The sequence below is a fragment of the Haemorhous mexicanus genome, chromosome 5 (assembly GCF_027477595.1).
Source record: "Haemorhous mexicanus isolate bHaeMex1 chromosome 5, bHaeMex1.pri, whole genome shotgun sequence".
Taxonomy (NCBI): domain Eukaryota; kingdom Metazoa; phylum Chordata; class Aves; order Passeriformes; family Fringillidae; genus Haemorhous; species Haemorhous mexicanus.
The window spans coordinates 25,284,527-25,295,853 of NC_082345.1; the positions used below are offsets into that span (position 1 = coordinate 25,284,527).

The 11,327-nt window shown below is 51.5% G+C and overlaps 1 protein-coding gene across 2 annotated transcripts; it reads right to left on the bottom strand.

The window, feature by feature from the left end:
* Positions 1-1,918: 1,918 nt before the first annotated feature.
* On the bottom strand, positions 1,919-10,771 carry C1QTNF6 (C1q and TNF related 6). Of its 2 annotated transcripts, none has more exons than XM_059846370.1 (3): positions 10,590-10,771; positions 6,541-6,778; positions 1,919-4,944 (listed from the first exon to the last, which is right to left on the bottom strand). In XM_059846370.1, the coding sequence occupies exons 2-3, from the start codon at positions 6,770-6,772 to the stop codon at positions 4,397-4,399; spliced, it is 780 nt and encodes a 259-aa protein (XP_059702353.1). In that variant the 5' UTR covers positions 6,773-6,778; positions 10,590-10,771; the 3' UTR covers positions 1,919-4,396. The 2 variants fall into 2 exon arrangements, with proteins under 2 accessions (XP_059702353.1, XP_059702351.1); XM_059846368.1 differs by lacking the exon at positions 10,590-10,771 and adding an exon at positions 7,635-7,789.
* Between the last annotated feature and the right edge of the window lie 556 nt (positions 10,772-11,327).

Below are 11,327 nucleotides of genomic sequence, written 5' to 3' on the forward strand. Positions count from 1 at the left end.
ACAGCACCAGGTGCTGCACTTTACCTCCTTTCTCCCACTCCTTTCCTTTCATACCTGCAAGACCAGGGACCTGCAGGAAGGCAGTTTTCAGGGACAGCTCTGTGACAGATGCCTTGAACAAAGTTCAGACATGTCCACAGAGCCTTTTGCAGCAGAGTTGGGATCACTCAGGGGAAAATACAGGCACAGCTCCAGGGGTAGTGCTGTAGCTGTGCACCCCAGGGCAGTTGCTTTGTCCAGAAGAGAGATTCTGGCTGTCACCAACCCCAGAATCACATTCCACAGGGCAGCTTCATTGCATGGAAAAAACACAGACCTGGGGTGAATGAATGAATGAATGAATGAATGAATGAATGAATGAATGAATGAATGGTCTCATGGCCTTCTGGGCATGGGTGCACTCACTGGCAGGCCAGCAGGGCTGATCTGACCCATTCTAGACCTTGTCCCTTCAAAGCATTGCAGGGTTCACCTTGCCTGAGCACCCCACCTGCAGCAACTCCCTGGTCAGGCATTCATGGTGTGATGGGTGGCACCAGCTAAGACCCTGCCCGTCACCGTGCATCTTGGCCCCAAGGGATTTGGCTGAGGAGACTCTTCAGGCGGCAGGCTGAAAGGCTGAATCATAGAAAACTTCTTTTGAAGATCTGGCTACACATTTCCTGTCCCCTCTCCCTCCCTCTCTCTCCTTTCCTCACCTTTTGTAAGTGTGACAAAGTCACTTCCAATCTGCCAGCATCTCACCTCAAGGAACAGGAACATGCACAAACACAACCACTACACTTCCTGAGGACACATTTTTTATCTGATTCCTCAGAAGTAAATAAAAAATGGGAAGAAGCCTGGGCTCTGACCTGACAGAGCATTGCATTTACTAGGATATATATAGCCCTTGCTCTGGGCCTGTCACAGGACCAAAGAGGCCTGTAGGGATGTGTATGACTATGTATTCCACCCTTTGCCAAATGAAGTGTCTGGTACACATCAAACCACAGGAGAAACTATGTGAAGGCAAATTAAACTCAAAACAGAAGGTCCTATATGGGCACCACATCTTGTTCTTTTGCCTGTCCCTCTACCTCAGCAGGAGTGCCCTCAGTCCAAAGATGATAAACAAAACCCCATGTACCTCTTTGACTTGGACTGAGACCTCAAAAGGCATCTCCCTGTCCTTAGGAATCTATCCTTCCAGATCTTTCACTCAAGCTTACAAGTCTCCAGTCCCTGCTCATGTCTTCCCTTCTCCCTCAACTTTATGAACAATTGCCTCTTGTCCTTCCCCCTCTGACCTGAATCTCAGGCCTTTCTTATCACACACAAGTCTTCCAAATATGCATGTCCAGCTTAACTCTGGAACTCCCACTCATTCCAATATTAGGAAGCATAAGTGTCCAATCAACAGCTTACTATCCCTCCTACACTCTACTTCCTGGCCTTCAGCTCTTGGCAGAGAAAAGAGAAATGTCATAGGGAAAACAGTGCTTACCAAGTACTTGAGAGAAGAATGTGCTAAAAAAATTCATAAGATAAAGGGATCTGATCTCCCTTAAGAGAACTCCAACATTAACCCAGCCTTCCTCCATATAAATAAGCACTTGAAGCCTACTCCTATAATCCATTGTATTGTCCTGGGAGATTTTTTGTAATCTCCAAAGAATCCTTTTATGATTTTGCTGAAAGCTTTTCCAGCAAAAGGGAGAGGGTTGTCATAATTAGAAGTGTTCAAGCAGTTAATATTTTAAGGTAATGGTTCTCTGCAAAGTAAACAGACACAAGATTGCCAAGGATTACCCAGGGAAGTTTCAAAGCTGAGTTAAACTTTGTACCTGTCAATTTCAGACTAGTGTCTTTTTCATCACATCATTCAGCAATAACCAGAGCTAGAAGGAATAGGTTGGGAGAGAAAAACAGATTTAAGTGCAAAACAACCAAGGAAAAAAGTTTAATACCACTGAAAAAATATATATATACAAAAGTTCTTGGAGTTTGTTTGATTTTGTTACATAAAGCACCATTAATTCCAGAGTACATCACAACTCAGCCTACTACACTTTCCAGAAAGCACCCAATACTCCTGAAATATGATTTAGCACCAAGGGAATGCCATCTTGTTTAGCACCAGAAGCCTGTTAAACACATCCTTTGGTCCCCCTGCCCTCCTCTCTCATGTGCTTCAGGCACCCTCTGGCTGCTCATGGATAGCACAGGAGACCTGTCACCAGCATTCAGTCACCAAATAGGAAAGGAGAAAGAAGGAAGCTTGTTTATGGAGATACTCAGTGTTAGAGAGGCTTGCTTCTCCTCAGGGAGGCATGGGGCACTATACACTGTGAACTGACTATATGTGGGTTGGCAGCCTGTTGAGGAAGAGAGAAAGGGATTGGGTCCCTAGCATCACTTCCAGCTTTCTGCTTCCTCTGCTATCTGAAATCCTGTCTCTGAGCAATTCAACACACTTGACTTGCTAAGGGAGAGGACGAAACCCACAGTATCCTTTAGTTTCCATGATCCCTTCATCACATGTTTCCCTGTGAAAAAATCAGCCTTGCCTTAGTGAAGCTTTGTTTTTACACCCATTGCCTCATTGACAGTGGCGGGGAGGATCCAGAGCAAAGTTCCTGAAACTCACTGCAGTCTGTACAGCTTCCTTAGAAATTCATGGAGAGTAAGTAAAAAGGATAAGAGAGAAAGTGCCCTGCAATTTTTCAAGGCCAGTTTTAATATTTAGCCTTGGTCCCTGTTCCTTTGCTATCCCAGGCTGTGTATACCAGACATAATCTTGTATAATGATGCACATTTCTTCTGGGAGAGCCCTGGAACTGCCAGGTGCTATAGGTAGAGACCGTGGCTCATCAATAAGGCAGCAGAACCCAGGTAAGTCCGAAGATTTCATGACCAGTGATGAGCAGAGGAGAAGTATGTGTCTCTCCTGCTTGTCCTGCCCTGAGACTCAAAAAGGAGACAAGTCCTGGCACTGCTGTTTATGGGAGCATCTCATGTGGAAGTAGGCTTCCTAAAGTGCTGAGCCAGCCTCACCTGCTCCCCCAGGACTGCAGCATCCCCACCAGAGGGATGCCAGTGGGAGCAGTGTGAAACCAATATAAATAGTACTAGAAAACCCTACCACTGGCATTCCTTTCTCACTGCGACATCTCCAACCTGACAAAAAGAGCGAGGGTTTGTTTTAGCCACGTGCTTTCCTCACTTACTCTGATGAGATTGCCAGAAAAGGGCATGGAGCTTATGGCAGGGAAGCTTTTAACCCTTGGGCAAGGTGCTGCTGTCTCACCTCTATCTCTGTTCCAACAGAGAGGCAAAGACGTGGCAGCCTGTCTACGTTTGGAATGGATTGAACTGCAATTGCCCCTACAGCCTCAGGCTCAGGCCCTGAAACAGTGGTCCTTCAATACCAGCGTGGGAGAACCACCTTCAGGAGGACAATGAAATGGCACCTCTGCCAAAGGAGAGCAGATTTGGGTTCCCTCTCTGGACTAGCTTCCCCTAGCTGATGAGCCATTACTGAGTAGCACCCCAGGGGAGGTGTGGGAGGGGGTTTTCAAGGTTTTCTCTCTCCATCTCTTGTTCTGTACTGGTGATCCCTAGTGGGAACAGAATGGTTGCCTCTACTGAATCATGGGCAGATGCCCATGAAGGGTCTGGCCAGGTGTCTGGCCCTTCATCCCTTTGAAGAGCTAGAGCTGGCACAGAGGAGGACAGTCCCACCAGGTCTAGGTTTGACACCCAGCCTGGACTCTGTGAACAGAAGAGTGTCTATGGAAAGCCAATTTAGAAGGCCAAGTGTTCCCCTTTTTAAAATACAATATCCTGTCCCAGTGCTCCTACATCTTCCTTGTGCTACAGGAGACCGTCAGACCCCAGTCTGCTCTCCAGACTACAGATGTCAGAGGTGACATCAAGACCTTTCAGGCTGCAAAACTGGTATGCCTAGTTGAGATGGAGAGGAGCCAGGATGTACCTCAGCAGTGGGGACTTTCTAGCCCTTTCCACAGGAGTCCTTTGTGTATGAAGCCCCAAGGAGGGACACAGGCCCAGGAGCAGCATTTTGGCTTTCCTCTTGCTCTAGAACCCTAAATGCCAGAGGCAGCTTGCTGGCAGATTGAGAAGAAGCCAATAACCTAAGTTGGGGTTATGAGGTGAGGGGCAAGAGGTGGTAGTGCCATGATGTAAAGTGGACAGATACAGGCCTGGCTACAAGAGAGCGTGAGGAGGGAGCCAGTGTGGCAAGTTTCACACTCGGTGCCTGAGATTTGACAGGCCCATTTCCAAGTGATTTGCAGTGGTTACGGGCAGTAAAGAGAGAGAGAAAGAGAGAGAGAAAGAGAGAGAGAGAGAGGGAGAGAGAGGAATAAGGAAAAGAGGCCCTAAGGAAGAGGAGTTATTCAATGCTGGGCTTGACCAAATACCCACTGAAGGTGATGTACACATCAACATCATCACTGTAAATGGCATTCTCCCGCTCCCGCTTGTAGAGCCTCACCCAGATCTCATCATTTTCCTGGAGCTCCAGCATGAGGCTCTGGCTCTGCATGATGCTGCGGTCGCTGGGTTGGGCATACAGGATGACCGCCTCATCTTCGTTGTGCATGATGTGCATGTAGGTCTCCTTGAAGTTCCAGGTGTGGACATTGAGGCTGAAATAGTAAAGTCCACCCACTGAGCAGTAGAACTTGCCATTGAACATGTCGAAGTGGCTGTAGAGGTTGACGAAGACGGTGTCAAAGATCAAGACCTGGAAGCCCTCGCTGCTGTGCAGCGCTTTCTTGCGACCGACGGAGAACGCAGCGTACTGATGCTTGCAGGGGTCTCCCGCTGTGCCCATTTGTCCTTTACTGCCTTTTTGGCCCTGGGCACCCCGCTCGCCTCTTGGTCCTTCTTTGCCCCATTTCCCTGGCATCCCAGGCTCTCCCCGGTCTCCTTTCTCTCCTGCAAGAGGAAGCAGAGGACACAGCTCCTGTGTGATACCAGAAGATGTGGAAGCGGCAGTGAGAAAGCCTAATGAGGAGGCAAAGGATTGCACAAGACTGGGGCAATGCCAGAAGAAGGAACACTTCTGAGGGCCACAATACCACTGCTCTTCATGGGAAAGGAGCCAGCAGAACTCTGAGAGAGACTGGCGTCCCTTCCCCAATGAATTCCCAGCTCACCAAATGATATGGCTCTGCTGGAGGCACCAGGATGTCTCCCTAGGAGACTTCAGCCTTAGTGGGAGCTCAGCAGCCCAAAGTACCACTGGGGCTCTTGACCTCTTCTTCCTCCCCACACTCCTTTACCTCCAGCACAGCCTTGCCCTCCCACACACCTCTCCTATGACCCAGTTATCCACAGAGGATGCACACTGGTCTGGCTGTAGCCTGGAGGAGGAGAAGAACTGCTAACACCTGTGGGGGAATGTGATTAGGGAGGGACAATAGGGTGAGTCAGAGGGAAAAGATCCAAGCTTGACTGGGTAGATGGAGCACTGGAGCTTAGAGGGATGGTGCTTTCACAATACTGGCATGCTTTGAGCATCTTGTATAATTAATACTGCAGTTCTAAGGTGGGGTGTGTGCACTGCCCATCACACACTTGGGCAGGCATCAATACATGGAGAGACCATCACCAGAATGTTCTTTGTGTATACAGAGAAGGAATGGGACTCAGAGCAGCCTCCAGCTCTAAGTGACAGCATTCAAAATCTGTATCTTGTTCTTTTCCTCCTCTCCATCCCCTGCATGGTATTGAAGGTCCCCTTATGACACCCCATTCTAGTCTAGGCCTCTATCTGCCCTTCTGAGCTTTGATGGATTGCAGCTACTTCCAAGCAGGGCAGGGAAGGGGGAGCATCCACCCAGTTAACCCAGACAAACCACAGAGCTACAGGAAGCATGTGGCAGCATCCAGCTGGGAACAGGCTTTTGCCCACATCAAAGGCTAAAAGGGGAGTCCTGAAGGGAGGAGCTGATCTAAAATAGGGAACCCCTCCCTGTTAGCCAAGCCAGCCTCTGCAGGGTGGAATGAGCTGAGGGTCACTGCAAGTTTAACCTGGAAGGGCTTACAAATAACTGCTGCTTCCCTTTGCCCTCTTCCCACTCCCAAATGCACATGACCCGTGGAGCTGGAGAAGGTTTCCCCTCAACCTCCCTGGGTGCCAATGCCCTCCAAACATGCTTATTTTGCAGTTGATAAGAAGTGTTCCTTTCCTCAGGCACTACAGGGCTCTGTAAGTCTGAGACAAGGAATGTGTCCTCCCACCTTGGCAAGAGGCTGTCCTGTGTTAGCAAGGAGGAAGAGTTGGCAGCAGGATCATCCTGAGACACAGGGATCACAGCAGAGATAGCACTGACTTCTATCCCCCCAGGCTACTCCTCATCACAGCACAAAACACCCAAACCCTGGGCACAGAGTGTGTGGTCACTTATCCTCCAGGATGGCTCCTGGTGGTCTGTTAGCACAACCAGCATGCCAGCAATCCAGCTGTCACCTCCACTGCAATGCCATCAGTCCCTGAGCCGGCCTTGGCATCCCGGGGCAAAGACTTACCCTTCAGAATGGTGATGTTGATGTAGGGACGGACCTCTGGCACTGGGTAGGGAAAGTGGTGGTGGCTGGGAGGGACTGGTGGGGTATCTGTGGAAGAGTCCAGTGAGTCACAACAGCGCTTGCAAGCACCAGGGCCTGGTTCTGTGAGGTTGGGTTCATCAGCGGGTGCCCCAAACACAACAAGAGGGAGAAAAAGGAAGGTCAGGGATGTGCGCAGGTAGGTTATGTCCATGGTGACCTGGGAAGATACGAGGAAGTGCCAAGAGTGAGATATAAGAAGGGGGAGGACATAGGGGATGGAACAGAGATCATGATAAAACACCTTTCTGTGGTTGGAGCCGGGCTGGGATGGAATGGCATTGTCCTGTGGAGGGAGCTTACAGACTTGTTCAAGGCTGCAATCTGAGCAGCAACCACACGGCCCAAGAGGATGCCCCACGCCCTTCTGCCCAGGCCAGTGGAGACTCGGCGCTGACCCTGGGAGAAGACTTGATGCTGACTAGGCAAACCATTAAAGCCACTAGAATATGCAATCCCCAGGCTGGGATAGAGGAAGGAGATAGAATCATAAAATTGTTAAGATTGAAAAAGACCTCTAGGGTCATTGAGTCCAACCTCAACAGCTCTTTAGTAAAAGCATGCTCTGGTAGGCTGCTCAGTCTGTGGGAAGTGCTGTAAAAAAGTTCTCCAGCCCTCCTGTCACTGCATACCAACTCTTTATAGGAATCTAACTCCAAAATCCCCATGTCCTGGCAGAGATGCCTCTTCTCCTGTGGGCTTGGGACCTAACTCCAGCCCCCTCCTTTCCCCCACCAAATCCCACCCGTTCCGGCGGCTTGGTGCCCTCCCACCCGTGCCTAGTGGGTTCCCAGGCAAAGCCCAGCACCTTCCCGAGGGGACGGCCGGCCGCCAGCGCAGCCTTTGGGCGGACCAGAGGGGAGCTGCCTCGCTGCCGAGGGTGAAGGACGTGAAGCTCCGCAGCTTGCAGAGAAGTATGCTTACGAAAGACAGACACGCCAAGCCGCTGAGAAAGCCCCTCTGGCAGCCTGTGCCCCCATGGTGCTGCCTGCCCCCGGCACGGCGCAGCTGCTCACCCCGGGGACCGAAGGTTTCCCTCTCCGCGTCCCAGCCCCGGCTGCCGGCTCCCCTCTGCCTGCAGGGCAGGCCCCCGCAACCATGGCTTTAAGGAAGCCGGCTCTTGGCACAGGCACTGCTCAGCGCTGGCCGGGTGCGCAAGCTAGGCTTGGACCGGCTCCCTCCCTCTCCTCCCCTCTCCCGCCTTCTCCCTCCCTGGCTTTGGGTGCTCTCCATCCTAAACCGGCTTGGGTTTCAGCGTCTTTTTAACTCTTTCCTAGGAAGTGCCTTTTCCTTGTACACGATGTTGGTTTGGTTTTATTCGCTGCCTTTTCACTTCCAGCCAGCAAAAAATGCAGGCAGCACAGGCCACGTGCCCTGTGCAAGGGGTGGACAGTAGCAGGGCAGTGTCCCACCCTTGGCGTCTCAGGATGTCAAGGTAAGGTGCAGTGGTGCAAGAGACAGACTTTCCTTCAGGCAGGGTGCTACAGAGTTCTGCCCTCAGTCCTTTGTGCTAGTCCCTTGTCCCAGGGCCATGCTTGGCCATGCTCTCTCCCCAGCTGTGCCTGACCCACTCATAGTCTCCAAACTTCATCTTTCATTCTCTCCTGCATTGTTTTTTCTGTACATCACTGTGGCCTCTTGCCCCAGGCATGATATTTCTAGCAGGAGCAGCTGCCAAGTGGGAGAGGCATCAGTTTTTTCCCTCTCTGGTCATCCCCTGCCTGGGCAGAGCCCCAAGCCTTGTGCTCCAGCACGTGTCATCCCCCGGTCATGTCCTCTGTTTAGGTCCCAGGCAGAGCTTTTTGGATGGGAGGGGTGTGCCTGGTCTGAAGCAGAGCCTGGCTGCTAGGAGCTGCCTGGGGATCTGGAAACAAAGCCTGGCTGTGACCATTGTCCCCAGCTTGGGGCCAAGCTGACAAGCTTGTGCCTTTGGGGTAAGCACAATGTGGATGCACCAGAACATTGGAATGAAGGGCATTTTGGAGGGGAGAAGAATGCGGGGTGGGAGAGATGGGAGATTTTTCTCACACTGCAGAGTCTGCTGGGAAGAGGATTGGAGAATTCTATCCTGCACCAAAACTGACCTGGGTATTTATACCCTGGGTATGTGTGGGGTGGGGGTGTGTGCTCACACATATCTTTGGGAGGCACAAGGAAGGATGGACAATATCTATGTTCTGCAGGGGTCAGAAATGCCAAGTCAGCACTGTGCCTCCTGCAATTTCCAAGAGGAGCTGAAGAAGGCTCCAAGGTTTCTGAGGGGAATCAGGTTTTGAGTGTGTCTACGTGCGCTGGGATTTTTTTCCCCTGTTTCCCTTCTCCCATTTGTTTGGTTTAGGAATGGGAGGCCCCGCTTCCCAGAGAGTGGCTGGCGTTTGGCAGGACCCCAGAACCACTGGAGAAGCAAGCGGAAAACTCTGGGAAAATATGCACTGTGAGCTGAGGGGGAAGGGAGGAATGGGGGCTGGGAGGCCTGGAGATATTCTCAGGCTGCCTGTCAGCCTGGAGCTCAATGAACATGGAGTGAACATGCCTTCCAGCTGGGGCAGGAAGAGGACGGAGAAATGCACTGCTAAGCGTGTGAGCTCCTCATCAGGCTCCAGCACTGACGTGCAATGAAATCCACTGCAAGTTGCCCATGTCTGCCCGTGCCTCAGTTTCCCCTTTTGGGAAACGAGGCAGGGGCAAGGTTAGGGCAAAACTTCTTGTCAGTGGAGCCTTACCAGCTGACAGAAGAGGGGTTTTGTGATGAGTTGTGTTGTCTTCTCCTGGCTGCTGCTGGTGGGGATTTTGGCAGCTGACAGTACTATTTAAGGCAAGAAAATTTTCTGGGGTGCATGAAAACTTGGAGACTGATACGGAAGACAAAGCTTCTGCAGTGCCTCTCTCAGGTTTTCCTGCCTGGCTTATTTCCACACGTGACGTTACCCACTTGAGGTTCTTGGCCTTGTGCCTGGCCTCTTCCACCTTTCCAAGGGAAACAGGTAGCAGGGAGGCCATTGTCCTCATTTCCATCTGCACTCCTGAGCTGCTCACAGCCAAGCAGATGTTCTTCATGGGGGACCTCATCAGCTGGGGCCTTTGCCTGTGTCTCATCTGATTGAAAGAACAGCTCACAGTGGGGAGTGAGCAGGACTTTGTATTTAATGTCTCATCTGGGCTGAATAGGAACCTGCCAGGAGCCAGCAAACAAAGACCTGCTCTGGTGGCATTGCCCAGCTGGGCAGAAGTTTATGCCAGTAAAGACACTTTTGCTAGAGTAATATTGCCCTGCTTCCCAAAGGGAACAGTGTGTACCAGCAATATTTTGCCAGGGCAGTTACATTTACAGGAGATTTTGAGAATTCTATCCAGTAAACCTGTGCCAGCCATGCTTTAAAGTGCAGTCCAAGCCTGAGGGCACCTTGTGTGCCCAATGATCTTCGCTCTCCCTCATCACACACTTTGCCTTGGAGGCAGCCCAGGCAAGCACTGTCCAGATTATACTGCAACAATCCTTGCTCAAAAGCAGCTGTTTCCTCCTCCTCCATTTCCTCCCTTTTCCTGTACCCACCACAACACTGGCAAAGTAGGGGGACGAAGACTGTCTTTACCTCAGTGGCTGCATCCATCCTATTACCCCTCTCTAGCACAGGTATGGAGAAGGGAATTGATGCCTTTTCTCCTCTCTAGCCCCTGCGTACAGTTCAGCTCCCTGTAGCACATGTGGACCATCTGCCCTGTTGCACACACACACACACACACACACACACCAACGCACAAACACTCGCCCTTGGCAGCTCCTCCCTCACCAAACCTCCAGAGTGGAGGGGTGTCATTGCACCGAGAGCCAGAGCAAGAGCCGCTTCTCTTCCCCTTCCTGACTGCTTCCCCTCCACCACAGCTGTCTTTCCTTCCCCGTGCTCCCCACTCGTCTGCCCCTAATGTTCAAGAGTGCCACAAGCCGGGAGGGGCAGCGGAGCAGCCCTTACCTCCGCTCCCCTCGGCAGGTCCCGCGCTGGCTTATCGCTATCCCGTATCCCGTATCCTCAGCTGCTCCTGGTTAGCAGCGCGGGAGGGAGGGAGAGAGGGAGGGAGGGCCGCCGGGGCCCAGCTGACTCCAGCCAGATGCTCGCCAAGTGCTCTTATGTAATTACTGTCTTTTCCATCCTGCCTCCAAGGCCTTTGTGAGTGCCTCCCCTCCTGCTCTGGCCCATGTCAGGCTTGGCTCTCCCTCCCTCTCTCCCTTCCTCCCTCCTTTCTTCCACCCACCCTGCACAGCATCACAATTTGCTCAGCTCAACAGCTGATTCCTTCTGGAAGCAAAGTTCAGGCTTTTGGCTACTGCTGTTACTACCCTTGGAGAGAGAGCTCACGTGTGTTTCAAGAGCTGGGAAGGGATCAGCAGCACTGCTCTGCACTTGCCTCCTCTCCATCACAGCCTGGCTGCTCCTGGGTGCCTTTGCCTCGCCCTTCCATAGTGCCTGTAAATGGGGAGGGGTACACCTGAGACATTAAAAGGTGGCAATGTGGTTTTTTGCTTCAGTAATTTGTGGTGCCCTCAGATTATCCTGTAACAGCAGCTGTCACTCTGCTGTACCAGGATTGCTGATCTTCTCTGGCCAGGCAGCAGAAGAGGCTGGGAAGAATAGATGATCTTTAAAGGTCCTTTCAAGCCCAAACTATTCTGTGATTCCATGATTAGATGAATGTTTTCCAGCCTGTGGACT